The sequence below is a fragment of the Leuciscus leuciscus genome, assembly GCF_965113295.1.
Source record: "Leuciscus leuciscus genome assembly, chromosome: 1".
Classification (NCBI taxonomy): Eukaryota; Metazoa; Chordata; class Actinopteri; order Cypriniformes; family Leuciscidae; genus Leuciscus; species Leuciscus leuciscus.
Genome location: NC_138725.1, coordinates 4,303,794 through 4,324,070, shown reverse-complemented (window position 1 = coordinate 4,324,070; position 20,277 = coordinate 4,303,794). Strand labels below are relative to the sequence as shown.

At 38.0% G+C, this 20,277-nt stretch overlaps 2 protein-coding genes and 1 long non-coding RNA gene across 3 annotated transcripts in view; all 3 read left to right on the top strand.

Annotated features, from left to right (window-relative positions):
• LOC309512054 (uncharacterized protein) overlaps positions 1 to 5,470 on the top strand; it is a gene marked incomplete at its 5' end in the record, with an annotated part of 45,105 nt that extends 39,635 nt beyond the window's left edge. The window contains 2 exons of the mRNA XM_082187460.1: positions 4,140 to 4,389; positions 5,145 to 5,470. The remainder of the gene's footprint in view (positions 1 to 4,139; positions 4,390 to 5,144) is intronic.
• An 11,448-nt stretch (positions 5,471 to 16,918) lies between these two features.
• On the top strand, positions 16,919 to 19,051 carry LOC309510468 (uncharacterized protein; the record flags this gene model as incomplete). The annotated part of the gene is made up of 7 exons (XM_082185249.1): positions 16,919 to 16,958; positions 17,111 to 17,342; positions 17,489 to 17,765; positions 17,844 to 18,021; positions 18,123 to 18,199; positions 18,437 to 18,617; positions 18,759 to 19,051. The coding sequence occupies exons 1-7, from the start codon at positions 16,934 to 16,936 to the stop codon at positions 19,049 to 19,051; spliced, it is 1,263 nt and encodes a 420-aa protein (XP_082041375.1). The 5' UTR covers positions 16,919 to 16,933.
• Positions 19,052 to 19,071: 20 nt separating this feature from the next.
• Positions 19,072 to 19,938, top strand: LOC309481971. The gene is made up of 3 exons (XR_014200157.1): positions 19,072 to 19,302; positions 19,545 to 19,693; positions 19,802 to 19,938. It is a non-coding gene; the product is annotated as an uncharacterized lncRNA (long non-coding RNA).
• The last annotated feature ends 339 nt before the right edge of the window (positions 19,939 to 20,277 follow it).

Here is a 20,277-nt window from a genome sequence, read left to right as displayed (position 1 = left end):
GCGCCACACTAGCAGAAGCATCTGCTCTCGGTTTTCCGTGCATTTTGTCGATGATTTTTTAGTAGCTACCGTTTGAGTTCTCCGACCACGGAATTGTTTTAAATTAAATTCAATTCAATTTTAAATGAAGGCAAAGTGTGTGTTTTTGTGCAAATTATACGAAAGAAAACGCAAAAGTTTACCAAATGTTTCTTTTGAACAATAAAAATATAGTACATTTCTTTTCAGGTGATATATAGCCTACAAAGTATTTTTCATAAAAAAAAAAAAAATTTAAACCCACATTTATTTATTTAAAAAAGTCGATTTTGATAATATGAAAAAGTTTTTAAATAATATAATTTATGAAAATAAAAAAATTATATTTTTCGATCATAAATTCACAATAAAACATAAATCATATTCAGCACAGAAAAAATGGGGCAAAAAACAGGGCCCGAGTTAGCCAAACTAGTTGTTTTACTCGCTGTATAAACAAATGTAGGCTAAATAAAATGCATTATAGCCTACTCACCAAAACTGATTCTCTGTACACAAAATCCATTCTCCTTTCTTTTCTCAAGAAGACTTCAATTACACTGTTGTACAAGTTATTTGTACGTTTCAGTTCCAACAATTCCATTTCTATCGCCATGGAGGTTAATGCTGAAAGTCGAGTCTGTCCAGTCTTATTTCTGTCATACGTTTTAATTCTCTTTAGGGCTGAGAATGTCCGCTCGACAGAAGCAGTGGACACAGGGACAGTCAGCGCCAAACATGCCAAAAAAAAGCTGTATTTAATCGCTATACATTCTTTTATATATTGTACTGTACAGATTCCGTTTGCGGTTTGCTCTGACTAGCTATAATAGCACGGGTTCTGACCATCCAATCGAAAGGACGTGAAAAGGCTGACGTTATTCTAAGCCTTCTAGATGGCCCCAGTGTCGCCATCTCGAAATCTGATTGGTTGATTAAATCTGATATCAGTATCTGATTGGTTAAAGAGCACCGTTACGTTGCCATTCTTTTTAAGCAACAGGCGCCTGCACGATTGATTCTGAAGGCCTTAAGGCAGATTTATTTGATCGTGGCAACACATTGAGACTGAAATATGATTGGATAAAAGCTCTAACATAAAAATACACTACTGGAAGCAGCGCGACCAAGAAAAAAGCTATGAAATTAAGAGAATAGACTATTGGGAATCATTTAATACACATTCACAGGAAAAAAAAATATTACATCAATGCAAGCCAGTGATTCTGATAGTGTTTAGGCCAGCAGAGAAGGCCTTGCTGGCCCTGACGCTCCACCACTGCTGATGGCTAATTAACATTCGACCTCCCCCACACAGCCTGACTTCCTCTCACACACTACTAAGAACAACTCATACAAGAACATGGTTTAATGTGAATGTTTATCATTGACTGTTATGTTTTTGGTGTCATTTGAAATGTCTCAAAGTGAGTGGTACAGATATCTCATATCCAGATAGATAAAATAAAAGGAAATAAGGTTTATAGAAGTTTAGAGAAAACTGGTCCAGATAATGCCATCCCCCTTTTGTTGAATAAGAAGCCATTTTGAGGGTGGCCTCCCCCATCCCCCATGTTACCTGGTCAAGGGGATAAAGGAAGGTGTGCTCCGGGTCTCTGGGCTCTTCTTTGCTGGACAGGAATGGAATAGGTGGTCTCTCTCTCTCTCTCTCTCTCTCTCTCTCTCTCTCTGGTACAAGCTGGGTAAGATTATTTGGTGTAACCAATGTATAACCATGTTCTAGATATTTGAATTGATTGTGGAATTAATCTCTGATATCTGAAATATTAAATTGTTACATTTGGTTATTCTAACTGATTTTGACATTGTTCATTTAATGGTTAAAGGAATAGTCAAACATTCGCTCACTTTTAGTGAGGCACAGATATTATTAAAACCTTTCATTTATGGAGTCAATACATATAATCAATGTATTACAAATCTAACCAACCAATACTTTGCATGAGTGAGGACAGAACACATGATACCTTCCCCGTGTATTGGCGAACCGGCAGATTGGACCAATATAGCGGGCCTTAGAGTCTTAGTGAGTTAGGAGTCCTCTCGACTTCTTTTAAGCTATCCCAGGCTTAGGTGCTACTTTTAGGGCTAAAATGCTTCGTGAATTACTCTTAGTCAAAAAAATTAGGAGTCCTAAAGTTACGAGTGACACGCCCATTATTTTTAGGAGTTGCTCCTAAATTCGCCAGTTAGGAGCTACTTTTAGCCTTAAAATTCGTTGTGAATACGGCCCCTGAAGAGGTTCATAAAGAGAGGTTATTTAATTATTTTGTTTTATTATTGATGATTTATGTTATATTGTAAGATATCTTTCAATATAGCAGTTTTACAGGCTTTTATCATGTATCCTGACTCAATTAATGTGTTTCTAACAGCAAACACTCAGAATAAAGTGAGATGATCTGCTGATGATCCTGAATGGCTTGTTGAATGAGTGTTGATAGTCTGAGGCTCATCAATATTAACAGATCTGCTGAAAACACTCTTTATTTCATGACAATAGTTCCGGTTTTCACCTCATTTATTATGCTGATGTCTTCAGATCTCCTGTAAATTGACACTTAAAGCTCATTTCATTGGTGTCAGCAGACTGAGGGGATTTGTTGCCTACTATATGTAGCTTTATGAAATTCTAGTATGGTAGTCTCAGCAAAAGCATATAACAGAGGGATTTCTTTGTTCTGAAAGAAGGTACTGTCTCCTATTCTCTATTATGAACACAGTATAAGGGTCCTCCAGGCTACTAATGTACATGTGGTAGGATAGCCAGAAACTGACCATATACAGTATATGACCTTGTTATTCAATGTATATTATTCATATATGATGTAAGTTGTACACTATCTTATTGGTTAACTCTCTGTAACTCCCCTCATATTCTTGCTATATCTTCTGAGCAGAGGTGGAGAGTAACAAAGTACATTTACTTAAGTACACTTTTTGAGTATCTGTACTTTACTTGAGTATTATTTTTTCTGGAAACTTTTTACTTTAACTTCTACTACATTTGAAAGACAAATATCTTACTTTTTACTCCACTACAATTCTGTCAGGTCCTTGAGTAGAAAGTAGTAATGTCAGACAGGGGATGATTTTGGTTACAGGGACCCGCAGGGGTTGCATTTTTGCAGGGGTTGCAAAATGAAAGTCGAATTGATGTCAGAAACCGACTGATGTTGGTTTCTGACGTCAACCCGATTTTCGTTTTCAACCACAATACAACGTCTGTCTAACGTTGGAGATTAATGTCAATCTGCCGTTGATTTTCATTTTCAACGTTGGGTTTGGTCTCCTAAATGCGAATGTTGTCATTGTTTTGGTGCACACTAGCTTATAGATAACAGTAAGGCTAACATATTCATACTAAAAGCCAAAACACTTTAAATAGGGCACTATTTGAGGGAACAGCCATTTGGGTGTCCGAAACCATTGTGGACGTTATTGAGTGACTTATTCAGTCTCACATTCAATCCCACTGGAACTGTGTTCTAGAAATACATGTGATATTGATTTGACGGTAGGCAGGCATATATTCAGAGGTAAGTGTAAGTGTGTAAGTATTACACACAACAATGCAACAATAATAAAACAATGCATTGAAAGTTCCTTTTAATAATTAAGTACTTTTAAAGTACTTTTAAAAACAAGTACTCCTGTACTTTTACTTAAGTAAAAATCGGTCTTTACAACTTTTACTTGTACCGGAGTAATATTTGACCAGTAGTATCTGTCCTTTCACTCAAGTAAGGAAGTTGTGTACGTTGTCCACCTCTGCTTCTGAGACAAAGATGCTAATAAACTTGAGAGAAACCTTTTCTCCCTCAGCGCTGGGTTTGGCATTGTTCGTTCAATCTAGCAGTAGCCTATGTTTATTTCTGTTTATGCTTTCAACTGTTTTTCTTACCATTATTTATATTTGGAAGAATTTACATTATTATATTCTGATGTCCATGAGCATAAAAACAAACTCAGTAACTTATATATTTTTGATTTTGGCAGATAAACTCTTCACACTACATTCACATCATCACTGAAGCTCCTCCCACTGTAATCACATCATCACTGAAGCTCCTCCCACTGTAATCACATCATCAGTGAAGCTCCTCCCACTGTAATCACATCATCACTGAAGCTCCTCCCACTACAATCACATCATCAGTGAAGCTCCTCCCACAGTAATTCTCCAATAAATGCTGTAAATTCCCATCAGCTACAAGTGAAGACGAGCATGAAAGCATCAGGAAGAGCTGAAATCTGCAAAGACTGAGTTTATTAAAGAGGACAGTGAGAACATGAGTGATCCAGAACCCTGCAGAATGAAACACACTGAAGATCCTGAAGAACAAAGAGGTTGGTGTTTATTCTTCATTCATTCATTCGCTGAAGAACATTCATGTTAGAAACATTCAAGCACTTCATCACATTTAGATAAACAGTTCAACTATGAAACGGTACAGAATGTTCTGGGTTTTCTTCAACAAATGGTCAGTAAAGGGAGGTTTGAGACATTTTTATATTGATTGTCAACATCAGATCAAGCTAAATACTGTTTTATTTTACATTTCTTTTATATCTGGTTCCCAAGTAGCAACAACGTTACCAGAATTTTAGTCATTTTCAACATAGTTTACAAAATTATTATTTTTTAGGAATAGTCAGTAAACACCAACTTACTGATAAAGTTGTATTTGTCAAATATCATACAAGTTATTCATAGTTATAGAGATTCTTCTTACAGTAACTTTGATAACAGGGTTGATGAATACAATCAATGCTACAGTTTGTGTAAAAACTGAGACAATGGAATGAGATTATTTTCTTGTCTTCCCATCATGCTGTAGAAAGTGCCCAGATGATGTCACTTCCTGTGTGTTTTAAGAAATACTGTGTTTTTAAAAGGAGGAAAATCATGTCAGGAGTAACAGGGTTGGGTGAAACATGTAGGACACAGTTAAAGATAATACAAATAATTACTTTAAAAATAGTTAAAGCTGCGGCCACTCTACACTTTGAGCTTATGAAGTTTCTACAGACACTGCAACGGCCTTGAAATGATGGAAATAAATTTAACATAACAAATAATAAAAAAAATTCTTTCCTGTCAGACCCGAAGGAAGTGGAGGAGGAGAGTGAAGAACTGAGTGAAGTGGAGGAGGAGAGTGAAGAACTGAGTGAAGTGAAGGAGGAACATCATGTCAAACCTGGAGAAAAACCTTTGAGTCGCTCAAAGACCAAACATACATTTTTAAAGAAAAGAAGAGCCAATAAATCTTTCACCTGCACTCAGTGTGGAAACAGTTTCACAACCAAACAAAGTCTTGAGATTCACATGATGATCCACACCGGAGTGAAGCCGTTCTCATGTGATCAGTGCAGCAAAAAATTTCTTAGGTCATCACACCTGAAGTCACACCTGACAGTTCATACGAAGGAGAAGCCGCATTCATGTTCTGTGTGTGGAAAGAGTTTTTCACAGCTGTCTAATTTACATAAACATGAGAAAACTCACACTGGTGTAAGAGAGTACATGTGCTTTGAGTGTGAGAAGACTTTTGCTTTAAAAGGTGAACTGAAGCGACACATGAGAGTTCACACTGGAGAGAAGCCGTTCACATGTGATCAATGTGGAAAGAGATTCAGTCGATCTTCACACCTTAATGTTCACATGAGGATCCACACCGGAGAGAAGCCGTTCTCATGTGATAAGTGCGGGAAGAGTTTCAGTTATTTATCATCCCTTGATGTTCACATGATGATCCACACCGGAGAGAAGCCGTTCTCATGTGATCAATGTGGCAAAACATTTCTTAGGGCATCAGGCCTGAAGACACACCTGGCAGTTCATACGAAGGAGAAGCCACATTCATGTTCTGTGTGTGGAAAGAGTTTTTCACAGCTGTCTAATTTACATAAACATGAGAAAATACACACTGGTGTGAGAGAGTACATGTGCTTTGAGTGTGAGAAGACTTTTACTACAGCGTACAATTTAAAACAGCACCAGAGAATTCACACTGGAGAAAAACCTTACAAGTGTTCACACTGTGACAAGAGATTCAGTCAGTCATCAACTCTGAAAACACATGAGAGGACCCACAGCAGAGAGAAGCCGCACACGTGTGATCAGTGCGGGACGAGTTTCTCCTTTAAAACTCACCTTAATCTACACATGAAGATCCATGCAGTGGAGAAACCACTTAAGCACAGTCTGAGATCACGGTAAGTAGTTTATTTTCATGTGCTGAGAAACAAAGTCTCTTCTGTGTAAGTCATACAAAACCTTTCTTTTTAGCAAACTTTGTGCACACAAACAATGTTGTCAATGCTCTAGTTCATATGTAGAGCCCCTGGTGATACTTCAAGTAGTTTCATGTTGTTTTGAGCCTCCTTATTGTTTTAAAAATAGTGATTTTGATGCTCTCTTTGTTGTGCCCCATTCACTCCCATTCAAAAGGCATTTTGACCGAAAACGAAAATACGGTCAAACTTAAAAGTGGAGTTTCCATTCAGATTATGCTTTTGCACGAATGTTTGACTCGGGTAGATTAACAAAAAGAGCCTAGGTTCGATTCTGGCGAGAGTAACCCTTTAAGAGTCGCTGTCCATTTGTCAAGTGTGGAAATGTCACCTTGTAGAATGGCTGGTAATTGTAGCTCTTGCTTGTATTATGAAATTTTTAGCCTCATTGTTTTCATGTGATGTGCAATTTCTATGAGGCCAATAATCTATAAAAGCACAAACCTACAGCAAAATGGCTGAACCAAAAAAAAACTTTTTTTCAAAAAGAGGAGATTAATGTCATTTTAGAGGAGCTGGAGCTATACAAACATATTTTTTCAGCAGGTTTAAGGGCAGTCATACAAATAAACAAAAACAAAAAATCTGGGAGGATATTGCTACAAAACTGACTTCAACTAGGGGCATTAAAAGATCAGGGAAGGAGGTCAGGAAGAAGTGGCAGGACTGTGCCAGCCTTGCTAAAAGGAAAATAGCACTGCAGAGGACAACATTTAATAAAACAGGTACTGGGCCCAATGAGTCCCCCCTTCTCACAGAAGAGGAAGAATGGGCCAATACTTAGCACAAGTGCTTCAGATGGCATTTGTGGTGGTTTCATGAGTTCACATCTACATATAATTATTATGGTAAAGGTTATGCGGATTTGGCGTGCTGTCCGGGTGGAGGGCTTCGAGCTCGGATTTTCTGCCCGAACCCAGAGTACTCCCCCTGTTGGTAAGAGTAGACGGAACTAGAAGTGAGGAGATGGGGTGGAGGTGGGATGCTGATAAACTAAGCCAATTAACAGAGGTGGGTTAATTAACAGAGGTGGGATCACACTTGATCAGCTAATCAAGTCCTTTAGATTTATTTGAAAACTGCAGGTGTGTGTGTGTTGAAGCAGGGTTCGAACAAAACTCTGTAGGGCTGTGGCCCTCCAGGAACTGAGTTTTACACCTGTGCCTTAGTTTCGCTAGAGAAGATTCCAGAATGCATTAGAAGATACATAGTCATGGAGTAGCCATGACGGAGTAACCAGACAGACGAGTGACCATGTAGACGAGCAGACGAAAGAACCCAACTCAAGATCAGAAGGGGTTAAACCGCTTCATTCAACCCATCTAACTACTTTCGCCTCACTTTTCTTTCTCTTATTTAGTTTATTTTCTTTTCCGTTGAGAGTCTCGGTCCTAGGTACGTTTTGCTGGAAGGTCTCGGTCAACAATTTGACTGCAAAGCCCGCTTCCAACTCCAACGCCAGCAGCCATATCACCCTGTAGGCCAAGACTGGTTGCCCACTGAAGCTAAGCAGGGTTGAGCCTGGATAGTATCTGGATGGGAGACTCCTGAGAAAGCCAGGTTGCTGCTGGAAGATGTGTTAGTGAGGCCAGCAGGGGGTGCTCTCTCTCTCTCTCTCTCTCTCTCTACTATAGCTGGTGTGTGGTGAGTGTACTGGCGTCGTTGTACTGTGGCTGCCGTGAGGAGAGATCTCTGATATGATTGTGAAGCGCTTTGGGTGTACAGTAGTACATATGAAAGCGCTATATAAATGCCTCATTCATTCATTCAAAGACTTTCCATGTGATTGACTTCTCAAGACATCAATCCAGATGTCTTTGTCATCAAGACATCGATCCAGGTTAGACCGCCAGCCAATCAGTGAACCCGAACGCAGACAAAGGAAAACCCCTTTGAGTAAAGGAACGCAACAAACGCTAGTAGCCTCCAGACTCTGGTGAACTGGTAGCCTGGGAAAACCCAGACTACTTCTGGCGAATTTTAATTCTCTCTCCAGGATAGTCTGGAGAAGAGCCCATTCAAACTCATTTCTGTGCCGCCGAAATCGCGGCACCAATCAGAAACGTTTGGGGAGGGATTTACATGATGACGACAGCGCAGCGACGCTGAAGGAGATTTCATTAAAAAGATGGATGCCGCCGTGGAACATCACTCGTTCGAATCATAGACAGTATATAAACGAATCAGTTATCGCGTCTGTTTTGAGCGATTTAAACTTACCGTTTTCGTTAAAACCGGAGCAAAGAACAACACTCGAAGCATTCGTCATCTCCTTCATCGATCTGATTGGTTTTATGACTATCCAATTGCGCCCAGAGGAATTTGAGCTACGTCGGTTGGTGACGCCCCTTTGGAAATGATTTGTCTACATAGCTTCACCAGACCCTATACTCAGTTTCAACTGAGAAGGGTCTGGTTTTAACCAGGCTAGTGAACTGGTGCCTTGATATAAAACTTAATAACCCACCTAAGAAACTATAGATGGGTTAAATTAATGATTGTTGGTTCATTCAGGTCATGTCTTATAAGTGCATATATTTAGCCTGACGTCATCATAGACTCATATTCTGACTAGAATCTGAGTCTGAGACTGCTCCATTGGGCTGTGATTATGGGGCGTGTTTCAACCGAACCAGGAAAGAAAATGAAAATAAGTGACGCATGTTCTTCATTCATCTTTACAATCGAGAAATGCTTTGATCGCCGTTCTCTGTTCCTCTTGTAAAATGAATGTGCTAATGTGTGAATATCTTATGTAATGGACGCAATGGTGGAATCTACACCTGAATTCTCCAGTGGCAGCCATCTTTGTTATTAACGAATTTAACCCAAGCGCTCTTTGTGACGTGGATGAATACGTTACTGTTGATCATCTGTCCATCATCGTATAAAAAACGCCCTGACAATTTGATTGGTCCGAACAGCTCTGGTTCGAGCATAGTTGATCCACAACGGATCAAGCCCAGACCAAACTTCCCGACCTCAAATGTTGCGGGCGGGGCTAAGTTCGGCTAGCATATTTTGCTAGAAACTTGGCATTTCATCATCTCACTCTTAAAACTCATTCTTTCCACACTTTTCAGGGCTCCTGACTAACTTTTTTCACTATGAGCACAGTTGTCACATCCACCGTCTGTCTTCCTCATCTGTCTCTGCACTACACTCCCCAGAATCCTCCTTGGCGCACACCTGCACTCACTCTCCTCTAAGTAGTATCACCGTCACCTGGATCCCATCACCAGCTCACCTTTATATGCAGCACTCAGTCACTCACTCTTGGTCTGGTCTTGTCAATACATGTCTATTCATGACACACAGACTTTCTACTTCACCTACCTGCATACTTACCGTCGATCCCGATCTTCTTCAGCCTGTCTTCAGTCCATCTTCAGAGAATCTTCATCATCTGCATCTGCAAGAGAAAGAGAGACTTTGTTATCATTCAGTTAAGCTTCATCCAATTATCTACTTCCTGTTTACTCACCTTTCACGCTGTGTCCGATCCATTCTGCTATTAAAATATCAAACTTACCATCTTGCCTGCTTCGTTTGTACGAAACCTGACAACAGTGGCCCCCAACTTAAAATTTTAGGGGCACAACCAGAAAATCTAGGGACGCACACTGTAAATCAACATGCTAACCAAATCTACTAGTTTCCAATGTATTACTAATAAATACTTTGATAATAGCTGCAGAAATTACAATGTGCTGTTTCAAATTCAGTGTCACATTTTATTGTGCACTTTTGAACATGCAACAACAAGGTAAACTGACATGACAGTACACATATTAAACAAATATATCATACATTCAGAATAAAAAAAGTGCTTAGTAACAATGTGCTTAGTAACCTTTTGGTCATTTCACAGTTACAAACAATACTTGAATGTATGTAAACATTAGGGGCACTGGCTAATAACATTCCACTAGAACAAGTAGGCCTAAACAACCATTTCTGAACAGAGTGAAAGGAAAAACTGACCAAACAATCTAGGTTAAGGATCAAAGTAAATGTTTGAAATGTTGCTCTGTGTTATACTTTTTATATCTTTATGATAATTTAAAAAGAGTCACTAACCTTGTTAAGACAGAGGAAATGTGGTCTAGCAGGAAGTCCAGCTCCTCTGTACCATAGTCTGTCAGCAATATACTGGTTGCACATGTAAATGTAAAATGTAATGTAACAATGTACATGGATGTAAAATTCAGTCACGCACTCTCAAATTTTAGTCGCAAAATGCGACCATTTGTCGCAGTCTGGAGCCCTGCTTCCTTTCTGTCTGCAACTCGTATTAATGTGTGTGTGTTTGTTAGATATTAGTTCTATGTAATAGAATATCAAGTCTTGTTTGTATTTTAAAGAGAAGTGTTCTTGTGTTATGTGCTTAGGAATTTAATGTCTTAAACTGCTGATCTAAGTTACCTTGCTCATAAATTGTGTTTTCACTAGTTTGGATATTTATATCCGCTGCAGAGCTGATAGTTACGGCCTTAAATTAATTAATAATTCCCTCTGAGCTCAATTGACCTGTTTGACCCTTACACCCTTTCAGGGAGTGCTTAATAAACTGGTAAAATTTATATCCGTAAAACAACTCTGATGTAATAAACGACTCTGACTCTGACTGTAATAAAGTGCGCATTACTGTCGTTACTAACGTTAGGCCTATCACTCCGGAGACTGTAAGCTGGATCACGGTCAGTTGGTACAGATCCATTTGAACGAAAGTAACGAAACACTGGCGGACTGTGTTTAGCTCACTCAGGGCGGGTCTACGCTAAAACTGCAGTGTCCGTCAAACACCATGTAAAAGTGAATTTTGCATAACAGGTGCCCTTTAAGTCACATGATCAATGTCACAATGTCTGAAATATTAATAATTCCTCTCACATCATGTCTGTTAGAAATGAAACTTGTTTGTTTTTAGCAGAACTACCAGAAAGCATCTGGAAGGAGAGGACAGAGAGAACGCCAGTGATCCAGAATCTGCAGAATGAAACACACTGAAGAACAAAGAGGTTGGTGTTTATTCTTGATTCCTCATTCATTCATCATGATGAAGAACATGCTGATGCTCACCAGATTTACATTGTTTCATGACCAAACTAGTGATTTATAACACAAATCATCTTCATGACATTAAAATAGATCGTAATCGTGCACAGCAGTTGTTGACCAGATTTGATGGGATTAAAATGTCTATTGAATTTATCAGTGATATTGACTTTGAGCTTCACTTTTCATTTCACATTTGTCTCTCATTTGAAATCTCACTTGATTTAATGTTTATATTAGACCCGATGGACGTGAACAAGAAAGGAATAACAGAAGCCAATAAATCTGTCTCCTGCCCTCAGTGTAAAAAACGCTTCACATGGAAAAGTCTGAAGGTTCACATGAGAGTTCTGCCTTCTCATTCTGAAGAAGAGCACCGGAAAAATACACCGGAAAGAAACTGTGAAATGTGATCAATGCGGGAAGAGTTTCATTTAAAGAAAAGACCATTTAATTGTGATCACAGTGCGGTAAACAATTTCATAGGGCATCAGTTCTGAAGATTCACACAAAGGAGAAGATTTATCCTTAATATTACAGCAGAAAAGACACAGTGGTGTGTGTTTCAGTGCAGAAGGCCTTTACTATAGAAGATGAACTGAAAGACCACCAGAAAATTCACATGGAGAAGGCCATAACACTTTTAAGAGAGATGTGAATCTGATATTAATTTTTAACTCGTTCTTCATTGTTTTTCATTATAACATCTAGTTTCTCTTCCACTTCTTGTATCTTTGAAACTGGACACTTTTCTTCTCTTCTTCTCTTGAGATGCTTCGGCTCAGTAAAGAGAGAGAGAGAGAGATCTGTCTCATTCACTTTTACTTAATGTTTGTATTTGCTATGTAATGATTGATTAAACTCTTTACTCATTTTATCAACATCTCATTGTAATTGTCCATTTTCTTATTTTCTGCTGATTTTGCTTGAATTAGTTATAATTTTAGTTCTGAAAGTCATCCTGATATGATTGCTTTTTGAGCTTTCCATGTTTTCATTTTCTCAATAGAGTTTTTAAATGCCTAATAAATGACATTTCACTGCACACATGACTGACATTGAAGAGATTGCTGTCTGTCTTCATTATTAACAGTTTCATATCCAGTATCATACAGTATATATATTTCAAAGAGTTTGTTCTAGTCAGTTTGAAGTTCATTCACACCATGAGGCTTCATGAAGTCAGAACAATCACTATGAACTTTAAACAACACCAGCCCCGGCTCCAGCTTTGAGATGTAGGGTGGGCCAAGTGAAACAACTAGTTTTAACTCTGCATTATTTTTTACCCGTAACAAAACTTTATTTTATAACAAAAGAGGAAGGTCTTGATATTTGCAGGGCTCAAATGAGCTTTTTCTACAGGTTCATTCTGGTTCAGATTTTTACTTGCCCTGCAATAATCTTCACTGGCCCATCACAAAAATATATATTTTGTAAGTCTTTTAATAAATATACAGACAAGTAAACAGTGCAAGTAAAAAGAACAAAGATCAGGGGCTCGTTCTTCGTACGTTGCTTATTACATCCGAGATCAAATGACACATCCAAGATGATATCATCGTGCTAATCATGATCTGGCTAACTCGGTTCTTCGAACACACTTGCCGGATATGATTAGTATAGCTGGATTGAGTTATCTGAGATAATTGCGCGTTCATGCGCTGGTTTAAAAGGGGACATGTATCGATAGTAGAAACATTGATCAGCAACGCTGCTATTGGCTGCTCAGCGTGGCCAAAGAGCGTGCTCAGTTTTTCTCCTCAGCAGAGCAAGAACTAATAGTCGAAGTTTCTTCGGAATTTTAATGTTTAATCAAAACGCCAGGGAACACCTCAAAGTCTGCAAAAGCCAGGAGAGAGGGCTGGCAAAAAGTAGCAAACAATTTAAATCCGTTAGAAGTGGCCATGTTAGATGTTTTTATCACTTATTAGCCTATATTTTTGTATTTTAATAGTTGCATAATTACTTTGTTCATTGTAATGTCAGAGTCACCACACTAGAACATGGGAACAAACAAAAGTGAAGTACAAAAATATTCTACATAATGGTAATTTTTAGTTAGCCTATAGTCTCTTTTATAAAAGGCACTGTTAAATAAATGGTTGTCTGTTTATAAAAGCAACCAAGAAAAAGGCTGAGAAAAAAAGAGAAAAGATCTTAGTAGCCTACACTGTAAAATAATTTTTGCTGCATTAAATTAAGGCCGTATAGTCATTTAAACTGTTAAATCTTGAGTAATGATGAATTGCTTTGACTTGTGAAAGTGAAAACTGATAAACTTGTTAATGTAAAAATATTTTGCCATGAGTTATTGATCACATTTTTCCCTGTTCATTGTAATGACATTGTGTTTTCCTCTTTTGTGCACTTTTACATAATACACCAACACTTGTATCTGTTCCCAAGAAAGTGGTGGCTGAAATATGTGCAGTAAGTGGACATTTTCTAACTTTCCAAAGGAAAGAAAGTATAAGACTTTGTAATGTCCATTTGTTTCCATTGCACTGGACAGTGAATAAACCCTCTCAGATAACTGTCATATGGAGGAACTAGCCTACCTGCAAGTGCATAAATAACTTTACTTCATTTATACTTGTATGCTTTATGGCAGCAATATAAGTGTCAGGATTCCACATCTACAGAAAGGCCTACAGAAGAGTCAGCACAGACAGAGGACACATAGGCCTACAGGTGGGCAGTGTATAGACAACTTTTCCTTTTTATTTGTTGCATGAGGCATGTGTCTAATATCACTTGACCACTGGCTTTTCTTTACAAAGAACAATTGAAATAAAACTCAAGGAACTAAGCATATTTGTCTTTTATTAAACATTTAATGAAAAGTTTTTTTTTTGTTTTTTTTTTGCAATGTTGTGTAATATGGCACATGCAACAGTGTCACAGGCCCTGTCAGGTGTGCAACCCTCAGACTTATCAGACACTGAAATCTTCCCTTTAGTTAGCCAAAGTTCATTTCATTGTGTGCCCTTGTCCTGGCTAGAGCTGCATTGTAACTGGTTTGGGTCAGGGAATGGGGTCATAAACACCTGTCTGCAGGCAGGAACATGTCATAATCACCTATGAAGAAATGCAGTTCTGTTAGGATCAGCATAAGTGTATGTAATACAGTGAGCTTGATATTTAATTGTGGAACTTTCCTTACCACTTTCAAATAATGTGCATAAATGTGAATTTCTGAAAATTATTAAGTCATGCACAGATCCTGGCCATTTTGCTTTCACATTTGTGATATGGAAGATTTTAGTCAACTGCCTTTTTAAAATTTGATATAATATTATTAATCTGGAATATTAAGAATCCCAATAGTAACTGGGCTGCACATTTACATTGTGAATCCCCTTTCTGTTCACATAATCCCCTTCATTGAGGCCTTGATGGCAGTCTATGGTCTAGCCTATAGTCTATGGTACCAGTCACGTTAGTGAAGCCTGAGTGACACATACTGTAATCGGCATGGTCATGATGGCATGATCTTCATAAAAAATTATGATAGCCTAAAAAAAAAAACTGCTTTAAAAAAATCTGCTTTACAACATTGGGTCTTAAGTGGCTTGGAAATGCCACAAAAAAACCTAAAACTGTTTTTTAAACCTAAAAGCACCAGGTAAACTCCGAATGACACGACAGACACTTTCCATCAAGTTCTCCGCATCTCCAATAGTGTAAAGGAAAGAGCCACTCGCAAATAATCTCAGGGCAATGCAAACAGTTTGTGCTGTAGTTAAAGCCCGACTCCAACAAGTCGAAAATAAATGTGCGTTTCCAACAATTTTATAATGTAAACGACAATCTCACGAGTCACGAGAAAAAAATATACATCTGAGAAAGTGCACTATCGCGCTGCGCTGGACTTCCCCATGGACTTCCCATATCAGCTCCGCTTATGAAGCCGCAGTCTAATCCTGTTTACATGAAATAAGCTGCTCCCGAGCAGGTTCAAGTTTGCGCACCTGTTGCTATGACAGCAAGTCCAGGATGAGCGTCGAAGAACCAAACAATCCAAGATCATGCCAAATCGTCAACAATCAAATCCAGCTAACTGAGTTAGCGACGTACGAAGAACGGGCCCCAGTTCACGGTATTTCTCATATTTACTCAACCATCACACACACTTTAAACAGTTTGATTAAGCGACAGACTCATTTCTGTATTGTTTTCATCGATCACAGTGATACTTGTGCGTCTTTTCTGGCGTCTTCCTTCTGAAATAAACATTTAGTGCAGCAGCAGCGAGCATGAGGAGAATATGTTGAGTTCATTCAGACCTGAGCGAGTTTGTGTTCGTTTGTGTGATTGTTTCCTCAAGTCAAAAGTCAAAGATTAAGATCTGTGAAGGGAATTAATGGATATCGATCTCAAGTGTCATACTGGAACAGAGAGTGCTAAATGCTTTACATTATTTTACTTTACTTTTACATACTTTACAGCCTATAATGAGCCACTTGAGACATTAAACCAATAGCCTACTTATAAGAATAGCGTTTTACTCTTGGAACAATAGTGCTCTTTATTTTCAAAAGTTTTATAATAATTTTCAGTTTCTGCACATATAAAATGTTATTATAATGATCTAACTTATAGTGATTACTGAATAATAAGATCAAACTATATTTTAGATTAGATAAGATTAGATTTTAGATTATTTATCTGTAGTGGTTGATGAAGATGAGTGTCATTTAGGGATGTAAATGTTCATAAATTCCCATTGATCGATTGTCGTTTAAATTAACGATCAATTAAAGGGGTTGTGACATGAGAAACCAAATTTGCCTTGATCTTTTGGTATATAAGAGGTCTTTGTACCATTAAAACGTCCTGCAAGTTTCATAGCTTAAGACTGGTCCTCTCCATTATAAACGAACCATTTATTTAATCAAGCTCTAAATACAGCTCGTTCTGGATCCATGGTATGAAGTGACGTCACGGTACGAAGTGACGTAGCAGTCGTTTGCATATGACCGCCTCCACCTTCCAGCGTAAAGACAACAACGCCGATCGTGTCGTTGTCGCGCCGCGTGTCTCAAGTGTGTTCAGGCGACGTGCAGCGAGTGGGTCTGTGTACAGGAAAATTACAATGCCACGCAGATGTGCTGTTCCTGGCTGTGGACAAACAACATCTTTGAATTCGCTGCCGAAAGATCCAGACGTCAGGGAAAAATGGATGGACTTTATTTTTTGCGGACGTCCCAGTCACTCGAGTGTTAATTTAAGCGTTTGTTCTATACATTTTAAGGATGACTGTTTTGAAAACAAATCCCAATATGATGCTGGCTTTGCCAGAAAACTGTTGCTCAAAGATAAGGCCGTGCCGACTATTCTGGGCTCAACTGCAACGACGACGCAAACTGTAAGTAATGTATTTAAAACTTTAAACTACTTTTTAAAAGGCAATTTCATTCATTACGAATAATCAGTGTTTTTACTTAGTTTACTTGCATATTGTTTTCAGAGACCGCCATGTTCAGGCCCCATTACAAAAGATGTTGGCTGTCAAACACAGCTGTCGTTTCGAACCATGAGACCCAAGTATCGTAGCAAAGGTATTATTTATAAAATCTTAACTTGTGTCATCCTAATTCCATTTTTAAGAAGCTTTATTGTCAAAAAGGAAGTATTTATAGTCCATATTTTTATAAAAATGCAATTACAATTGATATAATAAAACTTCACATTGTATTTTCTAACGTTATAGAAACACAAACAGAGCCGTCCTCAAATCTTTCAAGTGGTGATGTCGCCATACCCTGGACTACTTCACAGCCTTTTACTTCGACTCCTTTAAAAGATGAAAGGCCTGCCAAAAGGCGTCGCTTTGAATTGGAGGTTGAAGAAAGTGTGTCTTTTGAAGAAGTCTGTGACACTCAGGACGTAACATATGACCCTGCTCAGTCTGTCACCAGTGTGACTGAACCATCAAAGCATTCGTAAGTTTTGGTCTTAATCATGTTAAGTTTAGCATACATTTATGTGAACTGTATGTTTTATTGACTCGTAAAATTGATTATGTTGAAAAAAAAAAAAAACACACACAAATTACATTAATTTTGTTATACATTTTTTCTTGTGATAGCATGTACACATCCAAAGCCTCTCATGAAGACACAAAATATATTGTGTTTGAAAACTGTCTACTTGAACTGTTTGAGACCTGTCCAGTATGTTCAAGAGCCTGCAATATTCGGCCTCGTAGCAATGGGACTTTTTTGGCCATTGATCAACTTTGCCCACATTGTGAGTACTTCAGACAGTGGAAGAGCCAACCCTGTGTTGGCAGTACCCCTGTTGGTAACCTCCAGCTGTCTGCTGCCCTGTACTTCTCAGGAGCTTCATTCTTACAGATGAAAAAGGTTTGTGGGGTGTATTGTTTTTTTCCTGTTTATAATAGTTTAAACGTATAATGCATAATTATTTTTTTCCTTTTGAAGGTATTTCAGTCAATGCATTTGAAGATGTTCAAATACAGAACCTTCAGAAGGCATGCCAGCATGTACCTGGAACCACTAATAATATATAAGTGGAAGAAGGAACAGGTGGATTTAGTGAAGGATCTCTGTGAGGCGGACAAGGTGATAATTGGTGGCGATATGAGAGCTGATTCACCAGGTAAAGAGTCATGCTTGGTGATGCAAGTTCTTCTGCAGTCTTAATAATTTGTTCCTGTGTAAACTATTTTATATAATATTATTTGTGTTGTGACATTTTAGGCCATTCAGCCAAGTATGGGAGCTACACCACAATGGATCTTCAAAAGAACCTCATAATAGACATCCAGCTAGTGCAGGTGAGAAAATGCAAAGATCACATCATGTCAATGCACACAAAATTACCAGAAAAAAGTGGCAAAAGAGTATGCCATTCCAGTTTCAAATTAAACAATTTTAAATTAAAATTGTATTATAAATTACAATTGCTATTTATAATAAACCTTTTATACTTCAAAGATGTAGTCGGATATGATTATTGTTTTAAAGGAATTAAATAACTGACTTTCACTGTCCTGATAACTATTTTTTCACAGAGTAATGAGGTCGGTGGTAGCTACCACATGGAGAAAGAAGGGTTAAAACGAAGCCTGGAATGGCTGGAGGAATGTGGTGTAAGGCTAGACTGCATTGTGACAGACCGACATCCCCAGATTCAAAAGTTTCTGAAAGAACGAAACGTCACACAGTACTATGATGTCTGGCATTTGGAGAAAGGTACGTTTGAGTTTTGTTGTCTTGTGGTTATAACTGTACTTATTACAGATCCTGAAAATAAAAACATCTCATGCTAATAAATAGGTAGTTTTTTTTTAATTACATAAACTATATTTCTTTTTGGGTATTACAATTGATTAGGGTTGTCAAAGAAGTTAGAGCAAATTGCCAGAGACAAGGACTGTTCAATAGTGAAAAAGTGGCAGCACAGCATAAGGAACCATCTCTATTGGACTGCAGCATCCTCTACTTCAGGACCAGAGAAGGTAGCCAAGTGGAAGTCCCTCATCAATCACATTCAGGATGTTCACATCCATGATGATCCATTATTCCCACAATGTGAACATTCAGATCGAGTGTCAAAGGGCAGCATTAAACACTTCAAACCTGGCGAGTGCATAATATTTCATATTATTACCGATCAAAGTGGCTGACTGTTGTTCATCTGTGTCCCACAGTGCTAATACTGTTTTCATTATCGTACACACAAATTAATACATACTACTATTCCAGGTTCAAAACCAGTTTACAGAGTCGAAAAGGTGCTGACTAACAACAGAGTCCTCAAAGATGTTGCAAAGCTCAGCCCTCACTTCCAGACATCATCCTTGGAGGCCTTTCACAGTGTTATTTTACGCTTTGCCCCCAAAAGTGTGGTATTTCCTTTTATTGGAATGCTGTGCAGGTATGCAATGTAAAGTTGTATAGAATCATCTTCTTGACATTTAATGAACCATAAAGTACTATTATTTCATAATTGTATGTAATACAGGAAGCTTAGCATAAGCTATAAAATAATTTTAAAAGCAGTTATAAAATTTCGAATGCTTTGTCATGTCTTATTATTTAATATTTTCTTGAATAAATAATAACACTGTGTCACTCCAACTTTTTTGTAACTACATTTTTTTTTTCCTTCTGTTTTAGGTTGTATTTGGCTGGCATGCATTTCAATGAAAATTCAAACCGTCCAAAGGCTACTACATCATCTGGAAAGCCAATGTACAGACTTTTGTTCCCCAAGGCTAAAAAAGGATTGTACACCACAAAACCAGTGACATCAAACCCAACGTACTGTAAGTTTGAATAGATGTTTTAATTAGTAATTTACAAAAAAATAAAAATACAATACAGACAAAGTGTATAGACCTTAATTTACAGTATTGTCAAAAAAAAAATTCCAGGCTACGTCTACGAACTGATGACACTGCTTTTCGAAAAGGTTCTGCCAGATCCTTTTCCCTACATGGAGGAGCTGCATAAAATTACAGTGCCTGACAGTCTATGCACACAGTATGACAGACCTTCATTTGAGGAGGCCTTGAATCCGACATAGCTGCCTTCTGCATCTGGGAATGTTTGCCTTATATACAGGACAACGCATGACGGTATTACAACTCTGATCTGTCTGCCTAGATAGCCCCAGCGCCAACTGACAAAGCTTCTGTAAGCCAAATGCCTGTAGCGCCTGATGGAAACAGACAAAAGACATTTCAAATGATACATTTGAAAGGTGTTTTGGAAAGTGTTTTGTGTCTGTATATATATATATAATATATATATATATGCCAAAACTATTGTTATTTGAATATACATTTTGTTAAAATAAAAATTTGGTATCCATATTAACATAAAACAATTGTGTATGTCAGTTTTCTTA